Source organism: Amphiura filiformis, chromosome 17, assembly GCF_039555335.1.
Source record: "Amphiura filiformis chromosome 17, Afil_fr2py, whole genome shotgun sequence".
Classification (NCBI taxonomy): domain Eukaryota; kingdom Metazoa; phylum Echinodermata; class Ophiuroidea; order Amphilepidida; family Amphiuridae; genus Amphiura; species Amphiura filiformis.
In genome coordinates this window covers 36,288,864-36,313,605 of record NC_092644.1, presented here as the reverse complement: position 1 = coordinate 36,313,605, position 24,742 = coordinate 36,288,864, and the positions used below count along the sequence as shown (strand labels likewise).

Below are 24,742 nucleotides of genomic sequence, written 5' to 3'. Positions count from 1 at the left end.
TCTACTTTGCACATTTTAAATGTTTTTATTGACAACACTTTCTAATTATCACAAGCAGTGTTTGGTACTTAAGGAGTAAAGATGATATCAGTTTATTTCTGAATATATTGAAGTTCACCCTGCTATCCTACTAGTACTCCAAATGTTTTTTAAAACAAGAGCCCATTTGATTCAGAATGGTTATTTTCAGATTTTGAAGTTTTCAGTTTTCATATGAAAAAAAACATTAAACACCAAAAATGACTTCGCTTTTATTACACTGGCCTAGTCTTGATGGCTCCAATGCAGTAGTGTTGATGTTGTCATGCAACATGATGATCCGAGTTTTGCGTAAGTTGTTTTTATGATCGACGCTACCAGGAAGTTGGCAAAAAAGCCCAAATTTTGGTTTCAACAAACTTTTGAAGTTTGATCCCTGGTATTTTATCATGGATCTAATTAACCACCTACATTATGACATGAGTACAACCATCAAATAAGCACAGAACCTTTCATAGTGTGAAGGTGACCCATAACATTGACGGTTAAACAGAGCCCCAAAAATGAACAGTTGACATCAAGTCAGAATCAAAACACTCTATATAGTCCACTTTTGGGTGTTCAAAATAAAATTGATTGCTTTACCAAATCCTACATTAAATCTATCTATCTAGATGCAAATGTGTTGATGTCCCAGTTTTGTTAAACTTTTAAGTATCTTACTTTGTGTGCACATCAAGCTGTGGGCTCCTGTACGTTACAGACAAGCATACTAACACTATATATATCTGCTCAAGTACAACCAAATTGAGTTGACACAAAACATGTTTAGATTCTCAACAATCCTGTTATGGTCACTGGTCAAATATAAAACTTTAGCTCTCCCGGTTAGCTCTTCAATTATTCTGCTTGATATTATGTTTGTAGCTGCGCTTCTATGAACTATTTGGCTTGAAGTATAGAATGTCCTAATTGCATAAATAAGCCCAGTAACTTTGAAATTTTGACAAATATGTAAATGATCGCATTGATATTTATGAATATGCAGATAGATTAACACAAAACTATACAGTTAATTGTTCTGTATAGTTAATGTAGAAGTAGTACTTCATACTTCAAACCAAATAGACTATAGAAGATTAAGTTGTAAGGAAAGTACATCCCAAATCCTAAACAAAATGATGTGAAGTATCCTTTATTATGTTTGTACAGCAGATTTGGGCACTATTGTAGGTAGATCGTGCACACCGTCTTTGTCTACTACACGTACTTGGAATGCCGGCATGTTGATGATGAACCTTCGCTGGACCTATCAAGAAATAAAAAATTGTAAAAATGTTTTATTATAGGTGATAATAATAACAGGTTGGGGAGACAATAGAAGAATAACAGGTTTGGGAGACAATAGAAGAAGTCCGATTGGTGCAATGAGGTAAAACCAAAGAGTACGGACTTTGTCTCGGTCGCAGCCGGTTTGTGTTCCTCCGTCGCTAAACGAGGATTGACAATTTCTGATTGGTTAATGAGTTTCCAAAATAAAACTGTCAGAGGTACACTATTCGCTCCCGAAGTGTGACAACCAAGATGGCGGATTTACCATTAGCATTACACAAGATGCAATTTTGAATCGGTATAATCTCTTGGGATTGGTGTCAGAGGATATTGTACATATATGTATAGTTGTGATCTGCGTTTGATCTATATGACTTGAAGTTTAAGCAAGACCAGGGTCTTAGCTAGGATTTTACAAATTCCCGTCATTTTCACCAAAGTGCCTACCAAAAATTTGACCCTGAAAACATAAACCAGACCTCTGCCCCTTCTGGGGATTCAGTCAGTTCAAATCATTATCATTTTGGATATAACTCAACACTTACCTCTTCCAGACATTTCTTTAAGACCTCCACAGCTTCATCTTTGGACATTCCTGCAGCAAATAACAAATATGATTGGATCAAAACATTAGTCTATATAGTGAAGCAGTACTTGGCACTTTGTAAAACAACCAGACTCTTTTACTACATTTCCTGCTGATTTCATTAAGAATGTCACACTCTTCAAAGTTTGAACTCTAAGTTTGTGAAAGGCTCAATGATGATTCTTTAAAAATTATATATTCTTTTGACCTTAACCCCCTGAGCACTACCTGCTAATCTAACATTGCCACTGATTGGTCTTCACTTTAATCACCAATCAGAATGGAGCTTTGCAAATAATTCACCCCTATTTTTTTGTGTGGTGAAATTATTCTAACAATGTTGCTGATTGGTCCAATTGATAATGAAAACTTTTTTTTGGCCAATCGGCAGGAAGTTCTCTTGGCGTTAACAATAACATTGCCCTATATTTTATACGTTGACCATTCTGTCCCTTTCCAGGGGCGGCATCCAGATAGGGTCTTTGTCATAAAAGTTTACAATGAAGGTTTTTAAAATCAATGGTACCAAAATTTGTTTTTGACCTGTAAATTATTCCTACACAACTTTTGACAGCCATCTGCAACTGGCACACATACAGCAGATTTCATTCAGCTTTCCATGTGCATTGTGCATCCTAGCTCCTGTTATGGCCATAAGGCACAATCAACCATCTATGACCTCATTCATTTATCTCCTCTTAGAGTCAAATAAGCCTACCTTTCTTGTAGTATCTGTCGAGTACACTGAGTGTGAAGTATGCTCCATATCCATGGGCCGCATAGGGGACTTCCTGGAGTGCCGCTAGATAATCCATGAAGTATAACGCTGGGCCATCAGTCTCGTCATGACCAGCTATCAGCATGTTGACCATGTATGGTGTCTGTTTCAAAGTATTAAAAAACATAAAATTACTTGGTGCATAAAAGACTTGACAATATTTCTATTGGGGACTATAAGGGATTGTCCCCATAGGTCATTAATAAAATCTGATGACCTCTAACACATAGATCTCTCTATACACAAATCCATTGCGTGATCTGGCAATAGTTGTACATCAAAAGCTGTAGATCTCAGGTAAGCACCAAATTTTCTTTGAAAATCAGGTTTATTTTCAGGCCATTATGATGTCCATGGAGACATGTATCATGTACATGTATGTTACATCAAATTGTCAGCCTCAATGCCAATCTACTAGTACATGGACCACATTATTTCATGTGTAAACTGTAATTGTAAATAATACTGCCAAATGAACTGACATACAGGAAAAAAAAGGGAGCGATTGCCGAATAGGGTGCAACTCTACTAGTCTTATTACAAGACTGCCCTACCCCAACCCTAAACCCTAACCCTAAACTCCGTAAACGAGGACTGGACTCAAGTCTAGCAAGTTGCACCCTATTCAGTAATTGTACCAAAAAAAGTACCAGTCCAGTAGAGTAGACAACTTCATACATACAAACAATTATTTATCAGTACCTTTGTGAAGGTTGTCATTCATCCAGGTATAATATAATATTAAATTGGAATTATGAAACTGATCAGGTAGCCTCAAAAATGTGAGTCCAGTTGATCAGTTTCATTTCAATTTAATATTTATCAGTAAATTGAACAAAATGCTTTACAAAGAAGAAAAAATACAATGAAAATAAACAAGGAAATTAAATCAAAAATTATTAGAAGCCACAACAACAACGACAGCTTCTTGTAGTATCATCAAGTAACTTACCCTGCTACGGAGAAAGTCTGCTAAATTCTTACGTGTGAAATTTGCTGCTGCATGAGGTGACAATTCATAACCTGAAAATAATTATAATAGGGTATACTTTTTTAAGTACATGTATGATATGAGTGATTCAATTTCTGACAACATACAATGTCAGGTGACTATCATTTATTATATCACTCGTACATAAATTCTAGGCAGTTGATTGGCTGATTACCATTTATCATTTTCACCATTAGCCTCTCCATGTGTGAGTTTTTACCATCATAGTGCTGCGCCATAGTGCGCCTGCGCCAAGCCGTGCACCGACTCTTAGACTCGCCGATTTAGTTATGGGGTGGACCCCAAAATGTGAAGTATATAACGGCAAAACATGGTGTTATGTTGATGAAAAAATGTATTTCCTACCTTGAATAGTATTGAAGTAATATCATTTATGTACGAGTGATATAAAACAAATATTAACTGTCTTAAATTCATGCAATGGTCGAAATATAATCAGGAGGTGAAAGATGTATTGTTCCATTCCACTCGCCATTCCGACTCGTGGAATGGAACAATCCATCTTTCACCTCGTGATTATATTTCGACCATCACACTCATAGACAGTTGGTATTTGTATAATATCATCATCATCCTTTGTCACTAATCTCCTACATTCACTTCACAATCTACAATCAGAAAGTGCTAAATGTTTGTGCTGTACCCTTTATTTGTGCTAGCTTGGATTTGCAATAAAATATGATTCCCAGCAATGCATTTCAGAATCACACAAAGTATCTGATTTTTATTTGACAGTATCACTCACTTTGTAGCTGACATACCCAAAGAGCATATCGAGTGGTCGGTTTGCCTTCAGTCTACATGTACATAGTCATTCACAGAGCATATTTCCATCATCCATTATAAGAATTTACCTGCATATTGCTTATTTCTTGTTCACCATCACCACTCTGACAGTGATACGGTCAAAAGACTAAAAATTTAATACAAAGAACTAACTTACCATTTCTCATTTTGTATAATTGGAGATTCTTCTGGATGTACTCAGCAAACTGGACTGTGTCACCTGACTCTCCAGCACACAGCATCACAATCTTTTCACTTAATTTGAACATTTTCTCTTGGTCTACAAATAAAAAGCAAGATAGAACAGAAAATTAGCTACATTGTAGTTATCAGATTTATCATAAACTACTAGTTTTATGGGAACAGTGTTCACTCCATAAGTTCCACAGTGCACTAATCTATGTAATCAGGGTTTGAATTTAGTCAATATTTTTGCATATAGCTGTTTGTGTTATGCAAAACACATGTTTGCATAGCAGTTTCCAAATTTTGCATCGCAGTTATTTTGCTATGCAAAAAAAAAAAAAAAGTGTAGCATTTGGCGATGCAATATTGCGTAGCAAATCTACAACTTCTTTCATTGTCATCAAATCTCGGCAATCACTGCCGCCAATATTGTATTCGTGCATCACACACATTTCCCAAACTCACCTTGTTGCTAATAAAATATCAAATATTTTCAAGAAAATACAGGTTGTATATGTTCATCATTTATTTATTATCAATAAATTCATGTTTGTGCTGCATTTTATGCTTAAAAGCCATCATAATTCACGATTGTTTTCAAGAAGTCAAATTTATGTGTAATATCACCATTGACATTTCCCTCATTAATTATTCATGAGCTCATTATCGCGACGTAACGAAGTGGGTATTTTGAAACCGATGCTCAGTAAACGTAAACAATTTTTTTATGCGCAGTTGGTACCGGGTGTCCCAAAAAAAGGTTACATGTAGATTTGTGAAACTAATCTAAGTTAATGTTAACAAATATAAATATCCTTTTCATGACATAATCTTTGTACCCTCTACTAGTACCCCTGTGAATGTCAAGTTCACAACCTACGTACTTAGCCCGCATTCCACGCATTCCTGAGCAAGCTATTTACAGAACATAATCAAGGATTCTCGAGTAATATTGCAACACGCGGTTCATTGTCCCTCACACAGCCCACGTGCATTTGGCGGTGCACTTGAGTAGGCGCAGCCATAAGATGGCAGATGCAGTATTTTATTCTGATAAACAAAGAATAAAACTTGTTCAGTTTTATTTCAAGAGTTCAGTCAGAAATGTAAAAACAAAGAGCAGCGATTTCAAGTCAACAAAATCCAAACAAGGCCTAAATGCAAAAGATTGTTATTCATTTCACGATGTTGTTGACAGCAGATACAGCGTGCAGAACTGCTTTCACCACAAGCGTGTTCTTCTCTAATGGCCATCTTCCTTTATTTGTTACCACCAAGAGTCCAAGAAGTTCTAAAACTGATTTATTTTTGGTGTACAATTAAAATTGTTCAATATGTTTCTTTTGTGCAATAAGTTCAACAATGAAAAATAAGAGAAACATAAAAAGTAATAAAGAAAAAATCTGAAAACAAAGGTGTGCGTGTGTTCAACTTTTGTTGTGCAATATTTTGATGGTTAGCCACTCTTGACACCCCTGTCATCTTGCGCTCTTAGATTAAGTTGCTTTTAAGGTACGGAATTGAAACTTAGCAAACAGTTACAAGAAGGATCAATAAATGATATCTGAAAAAATGACATTGTTTTGTTGTATCATCACAAAATGCGGTTAATTTTCTACATGTAACCTTTTTATGAGACACCTTGCATATACAGCTTCAGGGGGTCTTGAAACTACTTGAAAACATCTCCTAACAACGGTCAGAGGTCAGGTTTTTTGCTGATAGCCGTTGATTTGACAGACGTAATTTTGCTATTGCAAGACCTTGTCAGATTCGGGAACCACCAAAATTACCTGGGGGCAGGCTTTACATTGCTAGCTTGAGGGATATCCCCACGTGCTTTGTGTCAAAATGCCAAAAACAAGAGAGTTAACTGAGTCCGAAATATGGCAAATTTCTGCAATTTCGGAGGATGTGTTAGGGAACTTTTGAGGTAAATACGACGTGAAATTTAGCTCAAATTTATGTATAGCACTTTTAGCTATGCATTTTTGAAAAGTGCATAGCAGTTGATGGAAATTGCATCGCATTTTGCGATGCGATACCGTCGAATTCGACCGCTGGATATAATCCTTAATATAATTCCTAACCCTAAATAATAATGTTAATCATTATCGTTCAGGGCTCTCACCTAACGGGCGATTATGTACTCGGGTACCCGATTGAATTTTCGGGTGGGAATCAGGGTACCCGAAAATACGGGAAAAAAAGAAGAAGTTATGGGCCCTAAATTACTTGTTATTCAAAAAAATTGCTATTTTTGTCTCAAAGTTGGATAAAGTTGTACATTTTAATTACTTTTGCTTTTATTGAACAGGCTGTTCAATAGAAGCAAGGCTGTTCAATAGAAGCAACAGTAATTTTTTTAAAGTACATACAATGTAGCAAAACTAGCAATATTTCCAACCTTGAATAACAAGTAATTTAGGGCCTATAAGTTCTTTTTTATTCAAAAAGAACGTAAATTAATATACAGTAATTCAACGACCGTCAACCGACCCAATTTTTGAGAGCATTTGGCTGGATTTGCATCAGATTTCTAGACCTTGAAATTTTGCATTCATTTTGTTATTTTAAAAAGTAACAATTCTGGTCTTTTTCTGGAATTTGTCAAAAAGATTTTTTTTTAAATTATTAAAAAAATTGAAGACTTTTGTTGTGTGAAATGCTTTATAAGGAAATTAACCCAAGAACAGATTTATAATTAGGACTGTTGTTGAGAAGAATTTACATTGTCGACAATCGTCAAAACTTAAGATCGGAACAACGCAAAATATCAATTTTAAAAGTCAAAATATTACATGTAAGTTCCGAGACCATGTTAAGTGTCGTTTATTTACATCAAAATATTACCATATACTAGTAGTATATACCCATACACAATTATGCATCATCAGAATGAAGGAATTTTTAATGGAAAGATAAATCTGCACCACTTACAATTATGAAATAGAAGACTGATGCAGTCATTTCATGGTAAATAATGGTCGATGTTAAGGGGGTACTACACCCTGGCCAATTTTATGCTTATTTTTGCATTTTTCTCAAAAATTATAGCACATTGGTGACAAGTAAGGGCGCGTTCTCACTATGCCTGTTTGATACCAGGACGTGGACTCGATCCTACATCGAGTCCACTTCCAAACTATAGTGAGAAGCGAAATAAGTGGTTTCGATCCTACATCCAGGATGTAGCATCGAGACCACCTCATTGAGGTAGTCTCGTACCTAGGGCGTGGTATCAAACAGCATAGTGAGAACGCGTTTACAAGTGGACTCGATCCACTTATACCGGAAATGCACAACCTTGACGGCCGTTGTACTATAGGCCTATACATGTCTACATTATATAATTTTCCATGATAAAATTTAAACATGCATTTTCAACTTAAAAATTCATAGCTGGTATTATAGAACAAATTTATACAGGCTTTATTTCATGTAATTTACAACATTTATTTTTTTTATTTGGAAAGTCAAGGGAAAATACACGGCGTTAGTTCGTCGCGTGCCGTAGTTTGATGAGCAGCATGCTTCTTTTATTGTGAAAACAACGGCATCGCGGCAAGATACAGATTTTATCCAGTTTCAGAATTAAACAAAAAGACATTGGGCTTTATTGGATCTCATATCCCTGATTGGATAGTACAAAAGGATATTTAGGTTTAATATGAATCGTTTTTGAGGTGTACATTTTGCTAGACTGAGTTAAAATTACCAATCACAAATAGTATTTTTGATGTAAAATAGAGGTTGCATTGCGTGTGAATCGGCGTGCTTGACCAAAATCAGTTGAACAACCCGATGTATTTCTCTCATTTTACACGTATAGGCCCAATATAAAATAACAGTTTTTAGACTAGCTGTTTATTTCAGATCTTTCCAAATACATATAACAAAATAACATATTCATAGATTGAAGAAATATATCAGGGGCCTGTAAATAAAACATGATCTTTCAAAAGTAGCTAAAATTGATAGTCTACTATCATAAAGTTTGATTTGTGCTGTGAGTTCGGCTCAAAACATGCATTGCAACAGAATTTGTGACGTCATGGCCATGCCTCGACGTGCTTGATATTACAACATCCGGGTAAGTGGAGTCGATCCTACATCAGCATTTTGGTGCTAGTGAGAACGCGAAATCAATGTGGACTGAGTCCACTTGTATGTAGACTCGGACCTAGGTACGAGACCCCATGTCTGTAGTGAGAACACGACCTAAGATATGTATATTATACTGAAAATTCAGCAACTCAAAGTAAGTAGTTATTGATTTATTGATCAAATATTGGTTTTCCCTCATTTTTGACTGTAACCCCACAACTGTTGTCTGTGCTGAAATAAAATTTATAGTGCAGTAGTTGAGTAGTTGTTGTCCTTGCCCCTATAATATATATCTTACTTGTCCCCAATGCGCTATAATTTTTAAGAAAAATGCAAAAATAGGCACGAATTTTGGCAGGGGTGTAGTACCCCCTTAAGCAAATGGGGACTAGTGTGCACCCTAGAGAGTTTATCCCTTAGCTCAGAATCTCACATTTGGAATTTTTAAAAAAGAAAAGAAAAGGGCCTCCTCCTTTTCATCAAGCACCTCTAATGTTGGAAAAGGCAACAAACTAAAAACTGAACATTAGGCAAAAAAACAAAACAAGTTTGTTTCCTGTAGCGTGTGCATTACGTTTTTGAAGGCTTATTTTGCGCATTAGAAAATTTTTTTCACTTACTTAAAGTTAAAGGAAAAAAAAACCCAAAACCGGAAAAAATCACAAAAAATAAATAAAACACTACTGGAGTAAACATTTACACATCATGATACAACAAATGAGCGTAGTGAAAAACTACTGGAGAAAACATCACACATTTTTCAAATACCTTTTTTAATCTGTAGGTTGAAAGGGGATCATAAATATTCTTGAATATGAAGAAATGTAATTTTTTTTGTGTGTCGGAGAGACCCACTGTAAATTCCCAATTCCAATTTGCAGCAAAACAGGTTTTTTTTCTTCATTTGAAGACATGGATTATAAAATAAATAATAATTTAAGAAAACCGCATTTGACTTTTTGACCTGCTACAGGAAACAAACTTCTTTGATATTCCTTGATGGAAAAAAAACACCTCCTTCATGAAGTTCACTCATAAATTTAACAAAACCCTCCAGATTAAATTAAATTTAAATTGATTTTATGTGTCCTAATAAGAGGCTTAATGGCAAAGAAAAATGCATCACACTTTTCAAGAAATTCAACAACTTGAATAAATGTAGAATTGCATCGCACAATAAAAAAAACTGTCTAACGTGTAAGTGATCAAGCACTCAATGCTACATGTACCGTACGCCGTACGGTACATGAAAGTTTCGGAGCTTGCATCACCAGTTTTGCACATTATTCCAGCTCTTTTTTTTGTTTATGAAAAATAGTATAAAAAATATAAACATGAATTTTGGAACCAATTAAAAAAAAATGTACAAAAGTCAAATTCAAATAATTTGTCATCAAACCACATTATTTAATTAATCAAATTAATGCCCTTGAGCAAAGAAGGTCAAAACTGAAAACCGTTTTATCATAATTTGGAATATAGCTCGGGTGGTCTTACTACATAAAACTAGTCAAACAAAAGATCGGCATTATTTGTTATTTTGTGTGAATTGTGTCATGATCATGTCACCAATTAACTCATCATACATGGTCATGCCCTGAGGCGAATAGGTATATTCGTCTCAGGTCTGTTCAGGGTTATGGCTAGGCAAATTCTAGTGCCGGGTGAAATTTATATGAAATGGTAAAAAAATTGAAATTTTGATAAGAATTGCTAATTTTTAACTGGTTGTTCATTGATTTTGAAACATTTGAGACTGTACTAGTGGCACTAGTACAGTCTCAAATGTTTCAAAATCAATGAACAATCAGTATAAAAATTAGCAATTCTTATCAAAATACAAATAGTGCCGGGTGGAAATTAAGAGTGCCGGGCGGGTCCGCCCGCCACCACCCAGCGTAGCTACAACCCTGGGTCTGTTGGTCATGCCTGACACTGTCACTGCCTGCATGGTATGCCCGTGATGGTAGGCATTGTAGGTCACAGACAGTCAGTGCCAGGCAGTGCAGTGCATGAGTGAGTGGCAATTAAATTTTGTAAGTAAGCTTACGCTTATTGTTCCTCATAAAAGACACTTACCATGTTTAAATACGAATACACTTCTTCCAGCATTCATATCAGATGCCATTAAAACAAACCCATCTCCTTTGAGTCCCACAAGGAACTCCATTTCGATCAAATCTTCACCCGAATCAGACTCAGTTTCTTTAGACGAAAGGCTGCAAAATTCGGCTGCTTTATAATGAAATGAAGTTTCTATAAACAAATTCTTTAATCCCTAAAAGAAACTAATTTTTATGTTAAATTGTAGATATTTACAGCCGATATATTTTGTATATTAATATACATGTTTAAATAAACAAAAAACTAGTTATGTGATGTTTAATTGAGCCAGTAAAATAGTCAACTTTAGGAAAATATTTCATTTTATAAAAACCCTTAATTGAACATTTGGCTGCTTTTCATTCATTTCGTTATTCGCATTCATTGCTAAGAATAAACTGGGAATCATATCAAGGGTCAACAATGACATGTGCAAAAATCAAAATAAACTTTTGAGTGTCCAAAGATTGTATTGACCTGTATGTACAATGTCTGTAATTGCAAGTTTATTACAAAAATTAAGCACCACTAATGATTTAGGTGGTGTTTTACAAGAGCTCAAGGTGACTCTTTATTCTATACCACCATCACAGCTTCAAGATGCGATCAGAAATGTGTCATTTGAGCCTGTTTTTGCATGCTTCAACTCGACCCGCAGGTAAGCTTATTTTTGAATAATCAATAAAGCTTAATTATAATATTTATAGGTTAATGACTGTGTATCAGTTGTTTTGAGTGTACTTTGAAAAATCTAAACATTTTGCTTTTGGATCTGAGGAATATCTTGAGGTATAGGGGTGCAGCACCCAAGGATATTCTGAGGTCTAAATCCGGAGCTGGCAAGGGGCGGGCATGGCAATGGGCATGGCAGGGCCAGGTCCAAGCAAAACGTGAAAATGTTTAGATTTTTTTACAATACCAGATAACTGATCATGCAAAGATAAAGTCATTAAACTATTCAGTTCTGTAAATTTTTAATATGTTTGTTTCCATCAGTACGGTATCATATTTTTTTAAAACAATATTAACTTCCCTTTCCCTTTTTAAAAAATTGAATAGCCAACAGCGCTTCATCAATCATTCATGTGATGTACAAATTGTATAGTTGCGTGCGAGTAAATTGTTCAAGTAGAATACACATGAGCTGAGGTAACTAATCCGGGGAGGGGTCAACGACTACTTGACTTAAATTGCTACGCACCCGTGTCCAAGAAAAACGTCTAAAAGGGTATGTTTTTCACCACACAGCGTCGTCGACATCTTTTTGAAAAAGGGGTACCGGTACTTTTTTAGAAGGCATCGCCATTTAGGGGTCCTTTTTCAGCTTAGACGTTTAGGGAACTAGTAATATTATTGTTTGAGTGAGTTTGCACTAATTTGATAAAAATCACCACTTTTTAATTGATTTTTGTTACTTTTTACGAGCATGTTTTCTTCAGTATCTATATGTCTGCAACATCAAAAAGACACCTTGTGTATCAAATTACGGTAGCTAATTTCCCTGTTTACGCCACTTAGGGTACGGTATCAATATCTTTCTCAGTTGACGCCATTTAGGGTATGATTTTTGCACATGTTAGGATTTTGCATGTGTTTTGCGATTAAAGGGTGCAATTTGGTTATGTGAAAATTCGCCATTAAGGGTGCATTTCAGAGGTGTTCGGACGCGGGTGGGAGGCACTTTTGTGTGAGAGTGACCCCACCATGTTACTAATTAATGTTACATGGAGCGGGCTATGTTTATTATAGTATTGTTCATTAGGAACCCCGCATCGTGTTCGTGTTAAATTAGCAAATAAAGTTTGACTGGGTCTTGTGGTTGCATGTGCATCATATTTTTAGGAGGATTGTGAGGTTACATGAATTTGCTATAAACTCTGGACAAGCATAATTCATTTAATTTCATTTAAAATGAAACAGCAAATATTTATAAGGCCAATGAAAGTTGAGTTTTGCGTCGCCGGCATGTGTCCGAAAATACTACCTGCATCAAATAATTCTGTTGTCTTTTTAGTTTTATGTAATATCAATGCATTGAATATTTTCTTGGAGCGAAATCAGGATGGGATACCAATAAAATGTATGTGTGATCATCAGCAAAAAACAAGGCAAGAATATCTCTAATCTGCCCCCAAATAATGTTTATTTTTGTAGACAGGAGCTTGAACTTGGGAGAGATATCTTGTCAAGGATGTTGGGCGGCATAGACCCTGATGTGGTATTAGCACAATTTCGAGATGAGATCTACATGGGCATGGGTCATCCTGATGAAAGTATCAGAGAATTATGCATCAAACAGGTAGGACTATATATCATACACATAGAAGAGAGGCTGTGAAATACTTAAATGCTTTAAAAGCTTTTAAAAAAACACTTCTTCCCTGGCAAAAAAAATACCCCATTTTACCAAATTTTAAATGTTTTAGATGTGTATGTTACTGTAACGCGGCTGGGCCGCGGGGTGAATACTGAGAATCCGGAACCTGGAACGACTGGACAAAAAGACAGAACTGTACGAAATGCCATCTAAAATGGTGAACTATTCTTATTGAGCGAATTTCACTGGTTCTTTAAAATATTACTCATGGCGGGAGCTTTCGACTGATGCCAGCTTGTCTATCAGTTTGGCAATTGAGCAATTTAGGCCAATCAGAAGTCAAATTTCTTTGTGATAAAAATCAATAAATAAATCAGAAAATAATAGGCTTCAAGTTCAGCCTTTTTAATTAATTTTGAAGTCACTGGCAGATTTTCCACTTACTTTCCTTGATTCTTAAGTTTAGAACTGCACAATTGAATTGATAGAATAAACAGGAAGTTCCTTTTTAATTCATAAACGACGAGTGTGCCTTTAATCCATAACACCTAAATTCAGAGCCACCATCTGCATGGCATGCATGCACGACATAATGCAAGGCTTAGCCTTTCTTGAAGACTAGGAACTTCCCCTTTTATATTCTATCGTAATTAAAGATGATTTTTAAATGAAGCTTTATCAGTCACGTTGAACCATGATATCCAAGAGAAGCAGAAGGCCCAAGAGCCTAAGTAAGCTTAAACTTTCCAGGCCACCTACAGGCGCTAGACGCAAAGCTCAGCAGCCTAGGCCATCGAAGCTTACCGATTTATGACGATTTGTGACTGTAAAGATGCTTAAAATAGTGCAGTTCTATAGGCCTACATTCGATGAAGACAATTAAGCATTCATGGGAACCAAATTCACAAAGCGGAGAAAGCTAGCCTTGAAAAAGGCTCGATGATGATGGATGGATGACAACCCATTTTACACAGGACTACTGCTGACATGGCTGTCGTCTGCTACATTTTGACCATCATTTTTGGCTGAAAGTTCCCATAAATTGCATTAAATGTCTTCCTCATCGAAGCTGAAATTTACTGAACCAATGTCAAGGAAAGCGAGGCTACGGCAGTGAGTGGCAATCACTTCCAATGCCCGATGAGTCTCATTTCAAATCTGCTGTGACAAAGCTGACCAGGGGCGTGACTGCCCCTGGCAGCGTCAAACCAAAAAGTGAGCAATTTTGGCGAGCAGCCGCTTTTTATACGAGCAATTTATCGCGAAAACACACACAAAACGAGAGTTGAGTGAGCAGAAAAATCACTTTCCTTGCTCGCGAGCAATTTATCGTCCTTTCTCGTGAGCAAGAAAACAGCACATTCTGCTCACGAGAACTCACTCATCGAAAAGGTTTCTGATTGACTGAAAAACACGAAAAACAAACATGGCGCAAACCCAGACAAGCGAGAATCCGACCATAGACATCCCCAGGCGGGTCGATCTCCAGAATGAAAAGCGAGTTGCCAGGGCCGCAAATTTGACAGAATCTTTAATAGATTCAGAGAATTACACCCAAAATCGACAAAGAACTGGCAACAAGTAAACAAATCAAAACTTTCCCAGATCGAAAATATGCACGAAACACATCATTTTAAATCAATTAATTTGGGCTGAAATTCAATTCAGATTTCAATAAAAGTCATTTTGATAGTATTTCCACCTGTGCTTTGCTGTAAACTTTTATTAATTTGCATATAATAATTTGGATCATGAAAATCTGGCGATCAAATCAGTGACTGGCGAGTAATACAATACTCTTCATTCAGTAAGCTTATAAAAATGCATGACCAGAACATCGATATTGAGGACTCATCAAAATTGATAAAATTTGGTTATAAAATCATGACAACTAGTCCAAGAGAGATAGGTACGTGTAACAATACAAAAGTAAGACCATAAGCCTCACACGAGCTCAAATAACCAATTTTTAGAGAATGAGCGAAAATCCATTTTCGTTACATTACTGCTTGCAAGCAGATAATATTGAATGTTGTAGTGTTTGAGTATCGTATACCGGTACATTTTGTTTATGCTGGCTATATTAGTGTGTGGCAAAAGATGCTAGAATATGCTGAGGCAACAATTACTTGCTCCCAAACCATTTCAGCTTGCCAAACAAATTTAGAAGAATAGTTGCATCCCTCCATACATCAAGTTATTTATCATACCATCTTCTTTATCATGAGATACAAATAACATATTTTTAAATAAGCTGGTAATATAATTTGTATTGATATGTTGTGTAATTTTTTTAAAGGTTTTGAGATTGACAGAGAGTCCAGGCTGTGGAGTCCAGATGCTAGCATCAGACCCAGACATGTTGTCCAATGCAATTGTAAAAGTTGGCGATGACAGTCTAGGAGTGGCCAAAATTGCCATCTCAGCATTGTGTAATCTAGGCAAGACCACTCAAGGCCAAGAGCTGATGCTGATGCCTCCAATGCTTAATGACCTGAAGAAAGTAGCTGCTAAGAGTGACATAATACGCTACAGGGTGTTTGAGGTATGCATTTTAAAGCAGGGATTCACAATTATTTTTGCTTGCAGGCCATGGAGGGCAAAAATTATTTCAAAGATTTGCTATCTATTGATAACTCACCAGATCGTCATGATAATGCTATCTCCTGAAGATACATGAAGCTCATATCAGATTGTGCTAATAATGCTATCTACTGAAGATAGCTTACATCAGATTGTGCTAATATCAGATTGTGCTAATATCAGATTGTGCTAATAATGCTATCTACTGAAGATAGGTTGTATCAGAGTGTATAAATAATACTATCTACTGAAGATAGCTCATATCAGAATGTGCTAATAGTGTTATCTACTGAAGATCACTCATATCAGATATTAATAATACTATCTATTGATGATAGCTATCTACTGAAGATAGCTCATGTCAGATTGTGCTAATAATGCTATCTACTGAAGATAGCTCATATCAGATTGTGCTAATAATGCTGCTGAATAGAACTCATATCATATTGTATTAATAATGCTATAGTATCTACTGAAGATAGCTCATATCAGATTGTATTAATAATACTATCTACTGTAGATAGCTCATATCAGAATGTGCTATCTACTGAAGATAGCTCATATCAGATTGTATTAATAATACTGTCTACTGTAGATATATAGCACAAATCAGATTGTATTAAAAAGGCTATCTACTGACGATAGCGCATTAGATTGTGCTAATAATGTAATCTACTGAAGATAGCTCATATCAGATTGTGCTAATAATACCATCTACTAAAGATAGCTCACATCAGACTGTGCTAATAATGCTATCTACTGAAGATAGCTTATTATATCAGATTATGCTATTAATGATATCTATTGGAGAATAATGTAATATACTGAAGAAAGTTCATCAGATTATGCTAATAATGTAATCTACTGAAGATAGCTCATATCAGATTGTACTAATAATACTATTGATGACTCACCAGATCCGCCTGATAAAGCTCTCTACTGAAGATAGCTCATCATATCAGATTGTGCTAATAATGATATCTGCTGAAGATATCTCATATCAGATTGTGCTAATAATGCTATCTACTGAAGATAGCTATGTCAGATTGTGCTAATAATGCTATCTACTGAAGATAGCTCATATCAGATTGTGCTAATAATGCTGCTGAATAGAACTCATATCATATTGTATTAATAATGCTATCTACTGAATATAGCTCATATCAGATTGTATTAATAATACTATCTACTGTAGATAGCACAAATCAGATTGTATTAAAATGCTATCTACTGACGATAGCGCATCAGATTGTGCTAATAATGCTATGTACTGAAGATAGCTCATATCAGATTGTGCTATCTACTGAAGATAGCTCATATCAGATTGTATTAATACTATCTACTGTAGATAGCTCATATCAGAATGTGCTATCTACTGAAGATAGCTCATATCAGATTGTATTAATAATACTATCTACTGTAGATATATAGCACAAATCAGATTGTATTAAAAATGCTATCTACTGATGATAGCGCATTAGATTGTGCTAATAATGTAATCTACTGAAGATAGCTGAGCTCATATCAGATTGTGCTAATAATACCATCTACTAAAGATAGCTCACATCAGACTGTGCTAATAATGCTATCTACTGAAGATAGCTTATTATATCAGATTATGCTATTAATGATATCTATTGGAGAATAATGTAATATACTGAAGAAAGTTCATCAGATTATGCTAATAATGTAATCTACTGAAGATAGCTCATATCAGATTGTACTAATAATACTATTGATGACTCACCAGATCCGCCTGATAATGCTCTCTACTGAAGATAGCTCATCATATCAGATTGTGCTAATAATGATATCTGCTGAAGATATCTCATATCAGATTGTGCTAATAATGCTATCTACTGAAGATAGCTATGCCAGATTGTGCTAATAATGCTATCTACTTACGATAGCTAAAATCAGATTGGCAGATTGCTAATATTGATATCCACTGACAGTCATATCAGAAAGCTACTGAAGATTACTTATCAGGTTGCTAATAATACTATAAACGGTACTGAAGATAGCCCATATCACATCACACATATTAAACTATCTATTGCCAATAACTCATATCAGATCCTGCTAATAATACTATCTACTGAAGAGAGACTGTATCATCAGATCATGCTAATAATGCTATCTACTGAAAATAAAAGCTCACATCGGATATTAATAAAGATATTTTTTATATAAAAATCATCATTTATCAATAAAAAAATATTATTATAAACATTAAAATAATTGTTTTTAGCACAATGGTAGATGATGTGGTATGTTCATAACATTGTGCTGAACTTAGTGTTAGAGGATATCTCTGAAAGAAAGTTCTATATTGTTGAACAATTTAATTTAAATTTATGCTGCTTCAAAATTATTTTGTAAGAATAATAACTTCACATTTGATTTTGTTGTGTTATGATGTTAGATAATTACAAAAATAGCCAGTGAATCTGACACTGCTCTCCAGTACGTCACCAACTCCGGTCTGATCCAGGATCTGCTCAAGGATCTCAACTGTGACGATGTATTGATTCAGCTGAATGCAGCCGAGATGCTCACAAACCTAGCCATGTGCCAACATGGACTCATGTATCTGTCACAGCAAGGCATTGTGGGTAGAATGGAAAGCATGATGGTTGAGGCTGAATCAGATCCTTTGCAGGACTTCCTTCTTCCAGGTATTACTTGGTTTTGATTCAGTTTTGGCAGCTCATTAAAATGTTATTAGGTTGGTGGTTATGAATTCTTATCAGGATTCCTAAAATGAAATTCAAGACTCAAGCCCTGGTGCTCGCATTTTGTGTATCCATGGTATGTATGTCAAATTACACGAAAAGAAACATGCTTCACGAAATACAAAATAGGGGTCTTTTTTTTCAAAACATGTCTTCGTGAAATTGTACAAAATGGAGCTGTTATTCATCATTGAAGTGAAAGAAAAATACATATATTCATTATTGCTCTTAAATTCTTATTTTGGGAAATGAAAATATGTGAACCTTACTCACACTCACTGAGTTTATCGGGACTTATCACACTACATTGTAGTTTCCATCAAAACTGGGTATATTTGAAATATTTGCATAATTTGAGGAAGAACTAGGGTTATTGTTGAAGAGCAAAAAATAATGAAATCACTGAAAAAGGGGTGACTACACAGAGTGTAGAGACTGTGATTCAATTAATTTATTTGTTTCATACCGAAAAAAATAATTTGAAGTGTCCTTTATTATTCATACAGCAACTATCAAGTTCTTTGGTCACCTAGCAAGAATGGAACCCAATGAAATCATCGAAAAACACACAGCTTTCTTAAAGACGACCTTTAACCTTTTGAGTAGCCAAGATCCTGCCATGGTGGGCGTAGCCGTGGATACTATAGGCGCAATAGGGGAATCTGCAGCTGGTAAAAGGGCACTGGATAAACAAGGTATGTGTTGTCATGGTGATGCTTAACAATGGCCTAGGGCAAAGGAAGGGAAATTTGAAAAAAAATGATCAAAAAGACCTGAAAATCTAAAATATCTTGGCAGCCAGTATCACACCGGGAGAGCCAAGAGGGGGCAATATGTTTCATAGGGGGGCAGCTGGCTTGGATGAAGGAGTAAAAAATGGATGAAGGAGTATGTGTATAGTCAGTCTTTTAAACCAAGGGGCATGAGAAGGTCGAGGACTTTCTTTGAGAACTGGGGGAATATGTGCAAAATAAAGGTCTTGAAAGAAAATCTGACTTCAAACTTTTCTCAAAACATGGGTCATTTGGTAACTGGAGTTTTACTTCTTTTGTACATATTACTGGTCACTGGGTGACTGCTGGGGTAGTTATAAGTATTTTGCCTGATAATTAGGGGTTTTTGAGTGACAGTTGGTATTTTTTAAAAGTGTGGGTGCTTAAGGTAAGGCTGAAACCATTTTTAGTCTTGAAGTCTTGAAGATCCTGTAATACAAATCACATATTTCCAAAATCATGAAGTGCTGCTTAGCCCATGATGATTGGCTTAATGTAGCTGTATCAGCCTGGCTGTATGTTGGTAATGACAAAAAGTTATGTTTGAATTTATATTCAGTAATTGTCAAATGTTAGAACATTGAATTAATCAAATTAAAGTAAGGCCACCTCACTGTCACTTTTTATATATTTTTTATTGATTGATTGGTTTATTGATTGATTATTTAAATTGATTGACTGATTGATTGATTGATTGATTGATCGATCATTAGATTGAAACAGTATGTAACATTTTGATATACTTCTTATATAAGTATGTTTATTTCATTGTCATTATTTCAGGTCAGAGAATGATTGATGGTGTTTGTAGGATTGGCACACTAATGCAACAACCTCCAACAGAAATCAGAAGTAGAACACTCACAGCAATAGCACAACTCCTCCAAATAAAGGTGGGATTTCATTTCAAGCGAAAAGCACAAAAAACCCAAACACAACAGACACAAACCACTTTGCACTCAACCCATCCCCATCTCCCACACACTTTTGTGTAACCACCGGTAAACAGTGTCACACATTTTGAGTTGATTTGAATAGAGGTTATCCACTTTACTCATGTGTGACTTCAAACAAAAAGCGCTGATTCCCGTAGTATTCCTCATTCAAACCAATTCAATGCATGACCTCGGAGTTGTCTGCATGACTTTGGCGGGCTATTTTGAAACAGTTATGGTTGCACATGCAGGTGCTTCTTTTGAAAGTCCTAAACAAGGTATAGTAGTCGCTGATAGGATATGCAGCTTATAGAACACAGATAACCTCTATTATTACAGGCACACATGTGTGAGATTTATTGACCCTGTGTCACCAGCAGGAGCAGTGATGTAGTCAGGATTTTTTTGGGGGAAGAGGGGCAAGGCAACTTTCTAGGGGCAACATTTGACAACCCCTCCCTAAAAAAATGTTTGTTTGTCCATAGAGCAGGGCCTCGCAAATAGCGGCGTGCGCGCCACATGTGTCGCGCCGTGGCTTCCCGAGTGGCGCGCGGCGCCGTTTAAATTAAAAAAAAATAATAAACAATTCGATTCCCATGTTATCCTTATAAAGACAGGCTAAAATAGTACAAAATGTTGCACCAAATGGCGTCATTTGCACCTCAAATTAAAAAAAATCAATACCTTCAGAGGGGCCAACCCCCCTCTGACTGCCCCGGTGACTTCCCAGCCATTGAATGGCGCTTTGCAGTTTGTTTTTTTATTTCATGTGGCGCTTCAACAAATCTATTTGAGGAAGCCTGCCATAGAGGCTTATGAAACAGTTGGATCGGTAGGTCGGATTTAAAAAAAAATTTTGTTTACAGATATTGCACTTGAAACTGACAATTTGAAGACTGGTAAATAAGTCAAAACACACAGCACTTTACTGGTTTAACTCTTGAGATGGTTCTGCATGTTATACTGTTCATTTTCTTTACATTTTCTTTCTTTAAATTTATACTAACCACTGTTTTATACGATGTCCCATCGATGCCAAAAAAAAAAAATCAAAAATCAAAAAAAAAAAAAATCAAAAAAAAAAAAAAATTCCAAAAAAAAAAAAAAAAAAAAAAAAAAGACACGGTCGGGACCAGAGTACACGGTCGGTCGGACGTGGACAAACAAACAATTTTTTTTTTGCCTTATGGCTACACAACTGAGCAGCAGATATTGTTTATAATTTGCTTTCATGCTATTTGCAATCTATCGACACATGTGTCAAGCAAGAGCAGATGACTGCATTTTGTGTATCCACAGTGATAGCATTTCCTTGTGTTTGTCCCTGATGTTATATATGTGTTGTAATAGGGGACACACAAATGACAGCCGAGGACTCACACAATTTCTGGCCTCACAACCGGGGATATTTTGGACATACACTATATATATTTTACTATTCAAATGGGTACTGACCCCATGATGTTGCATTTGTGAGCTTTTCTATGGGTAGGGTAGGGTATGTGCAGAAATAGTCTCTACAATATGGGATGTCCTCGGTTGATATATGTCCTCCGTTGTCCGTTAAAGGTCAGAAAATGTCCCTGATTGGCAGTGTCTTTTTCATCAGCACTTTAAAATATAGAATTATTTTCACATATAATTGAATTTTCCTGAGATTGAACACATGTCTTTGCTCATTATTTTAACAGCTTGAAGAACAGAATGAAGACCTGGTATCATTAACAGAAAAGTGGTTTAATCTTCTCCACTCCAAACCTCTGGACACCATTCACTCCATGTGTAAACAGCCATTCCGTGAGATACATTGTCCAGCGATGTCCATCCTACAGGCCATCTCAAACCAGAAATGGGCGCAGATCTTGATGAACTCGCAGCCAGGGTTCCACGAGTATCTCTTGGATCGTTCAACAGAGACTGATAAAGAAGAGAAAGAGGCTAAGTTTGATGTGATTAAGGCGCTTGCCGAGGCTCCAACATCGGGGGAGATTTTTGGAAGACCATTCTTGTTGAGGTTGAAGGAGTTTGTTAGAGAAGGGGCATTTTATGTAAAAGTACAGTCAGAAGTCGCCTTTGAAGCATCCTGATAGATGAACTAAACAAAAATCTGCTGTCAAAGAAAACACTATGTAACATTGTAACATCAAGAACTATAGGGAGTTGCTAGAATTGAATTGGTGTTCCGTTTTGTCTGAAAATTTACAAGGACAATGAACATGTTTTACAAAATATAAATGTTCTATAAAACCACCTCATTTGTTGATTCATTTACTGCAGGAGTTCTTGTCAGGTAGCCCACTGGCCAAGCCTGACCTACCAGAAACTGATATTTGGCCCTTGACTAATTGTTAAAGGAAAACATCAGAAACTATACTTTGATCAGTTCGTAACCAACAGGCCTTATAACATTGCGGATTAATATCAATATATTTTATTTCGAGAAATGTCTTATGACAACTTGCCAGAAGTATCACAAATTATTATTTAAGTCCTATACTTTGTCTCTAGGGGGCCTACTTTATTTTCACACACAGTATAGACCAGACAGGTCCAAAATATCACTCTGAACTTTTCGGCGTAGTGGTAAAAGCCTAACAATTCCCGCTGATTACGAGCTGATCAAACTATAGGGCGTATTTGGCAGGAGTTAATCCCCCTGGCTTGAAATTGTTGGACAATATTTACCAACATTTGACATTTGCATTTCTTTTTCTCTGTTTAGGGAGGAATGAGCTTGAAATACCAAGATGAAATTGACTAAAAGTTTGAAATTGGTATCTTCTTTATTCGATTTCTTTACCAAATTTGACAATTTTCACAACAAAATTGCAACTTTGTATGTGCATTTGTCCCGGTAAAGTCATTATGGGACTGAGCTAGGGGGCAATTTTACAATCCCCCTCCCCCATTCCCACCCTCTTGTTAGTTTTGCTTGGTATGCCAATACATGCTTGGAGCCTGGGTTCCACAAGTATCTGGTGTGACAGGACCATTACTTTTGACACCTCATGGACCTCAAAAATTGAACTGATATAATAATGAACTCCCAATGTGAATCCCTCGGATTCAGAGGCTAGCGCTACCCTTGCTCTTAATTAAGCCATACATTATGTACTATGATATTAGCTTTATTGAAAAACAAGTGCCTTGTATTAATAAGAAACAAATATTTCAAATACAAAATGAAACAAACTTAAACACATCCTCTACCATACTTTGTGCTTGCTATATCAGGTATTATTTGATCATCTCTATGAAATGGGGTCAAGATTCCGAAGTGAGTAGTGAAACTTATTGGCTTGAGAGAAATTACTATAAATATTAACAAATTAGTAGTGCATTAATTTCAAGCGATAGGCCAAGATATTTCATGTGTTATGTTTAAAGGTTTAAAGGCCATATATAATAGATTTGTTGGTTCTCGTCGCCACTGGCGTCATTTTCTGGAGTTCGTTCATATTATTTTTTTAAAGCTCTGGAAGGCCAGAAAGAATCATTTGTGAGTTCTTTTAAATTTCAAGAACCCTTTTCTCATGAAGGGTTCTACATACAGTACAGCCAAGAACCCCTTTTTCCAAGAGTATATGCTTACATTATGTGAGTTCTTAGTACACTGCAAATGTGATAATAAAAAGAATCTGATGAGTTTGTAAAATATTTGTGTGTCGATGTGTTGTCATAGTACACCCGATTACAGAAACATACAGCACTAAGTTTTTGGTATTAAAAATGATTCTCCTGTTTTGCCAAATAAAACATAGCTAAATCCCAATCCTATATATTTTGCAATTTGAGGGAAAATGCAATTTGCGGGAAAATGCAATTTGCATGTTTCAAAATTTCAAAAAATTTCAAAAAGACTTTGTGCAAGCCTAAGCATTCAAAATCTAGAGCATATCTTAAGGGCTCTGGTAGCAACGTTTGGACATTATTTGTTGTGGGACATGAGAGAACATCAGACATATCGAATTGCATTCTGCATACGAAGAATGTCCTTCTGATATCAAATAATGTTTTTTGGGTGATATAATACACATTTTATGGCAAATGATTAAAAATTTATATTTAACAGTCCTTGAAGTAAACTTTATAAATCTAATGATTTGTACTTAAAGTGTATGTAGTTGGGATGAAAAGCCGATGATCCAATTGAAAATTTTGACCTTTCGTATTGAAGATAATGGATTTTTCCCCCAAACACCAAAATTTTAGGTCTTTTTGTGAAAAAAATGTATACACTTTAAGTACACATCATTAGATTTAGAAAAATATGTATACATACACTTTAAGTACACATTAGATTTAGAAAGTTTCCTTCGAGGACTGTTTAAAATTTGATATTTTTTAACTTTTTAAATATTTAAAAATATTTAAAAAGTTAAAAAATATCAAATTTTAATAAGTTGTCATAAAATTTGTATTGCAAATTTCAACTCTTTGTACTCTCAGCTCACACAAAAAATACTGTGCAAACGTTAATACCCGATTTAATATCTTAAGGGTACACGATGTATTGTTGGTCGAGGTAGT

The 24,742-nt window shown here is 35.7% G+C and overlaps 2 protein-coding genes across 2 annotated transcripts; one reads left to right on the top strand and one right to left on the bottom strand.

Annotated features, from left to right (window-relative positions):
- LOC140137717 (proteasome subunit beta type-2-like) lies at nucleotides 1-11,014 on the bottom strand. The gene is made up of 6 exons (XM_072159480.1): nucleotides 10,846-11,014; nucleotides 4,631-4,753; nucleotides 3,628-3,698; nucleotides 2,616-2,778; nucleotides 1,857-1,906; nucleotides 1-1,288 (listed from the first exon to the last, which is right to left on the bottom strand). The coding sequence occupies exons 1-6, from the start codon at nucleotides 10,934-10,936 to the stop codon at nucleotides 1,178-1,180; spliced, it is 609 nt and encodes a 202-aa protein (XP_072015581.1). The 5' UTR covers nucleotides 10,937-11,014; the 3' UTR covers nucleotides 1-1,177.
- Nucleotides 11,015-11,274: 260 nt separating this feature from the next.
- LOC140137716 (26S proteasome non-ATPase regulatory subunit 5-like) lies at nucleotides 11,275-23,867 on the top strand. The gene is made up of 7 exons (XM_072159479.1): nucleotides 11,275-11,527; nucleotides 13,024-13,168; nucleotides 15,486-15,731; nucleotides 18,195-18,447; nucleotides 19,011-19,199; nucleotides 20,061-20,170; nucleotides 21,904-23,867. The coding sequence occupies exons 1-7, from the start codon at nucleotides 11,358-11,360 to the stop codon at nucleotides 22,297-22,299; spliced, it is 1,509 nt and encodes a 502-aa protein (XP_072015580.1). The 5' UTR covers nucleotides 11,275-11,357; the 3' UTR covers nucleotides 22,300-23,867.
- Nucleotides 23,868-24,742: the final 875 nt, after the last annotated feature.

What these genes read in the sequence shown, in the direction of transcription:
- LOC140137716 (XM_072159479.1), top strand. Translation starts at nt 11,358, where the DNA reads ATGTCTGTAATTGCAAGTTTATTACAAAAATTAAGCACCACTAATGAT. An exon ending in GAGAATTATGCATCAAACAG is followed by an intron (nt 13,169 to 15,485) that starts GTAGGACTATAT and finishes ATTTTTTTAAAG; the next exon opens with GTTTTGAGATTGACAGAGAG. An exon ending in TACGCTACAGGGTGTTTGAG is followed by an intron (nt 15,732 to 18,194) that starts GTATGCATTTTA and finishes TTATGATGTTAG; the next exon opens with ATAATTACAAAAATAGCCAG.
- LOC140137717 (XM_072159480.1), bottom strand. Translation starts at nt 10,936, where the DNA reads ATGGAGTTCCTTGTGGGACTCAAAGGAGATGGGTTTGTTTTAATGGCA. An exon ending in TGTATTCGTATTTAAACATG is followed by an intron (nt 4,754 to 10,845) that starts GTAAGTGTCTTT and finishes TTTTATTTGTAG; the next exon opens with ACCAAGAGAAAATGTTCAAA. An exon ending in TAAAGAAATGTCTGGAAGAG is followed by an intron (nt 1,289 to 1,856) that starts GTAAGTGTTGAG and finishes ATTTCTTGATAG; the next exon opens with GTCCAGCGAAGGTTCATCAT.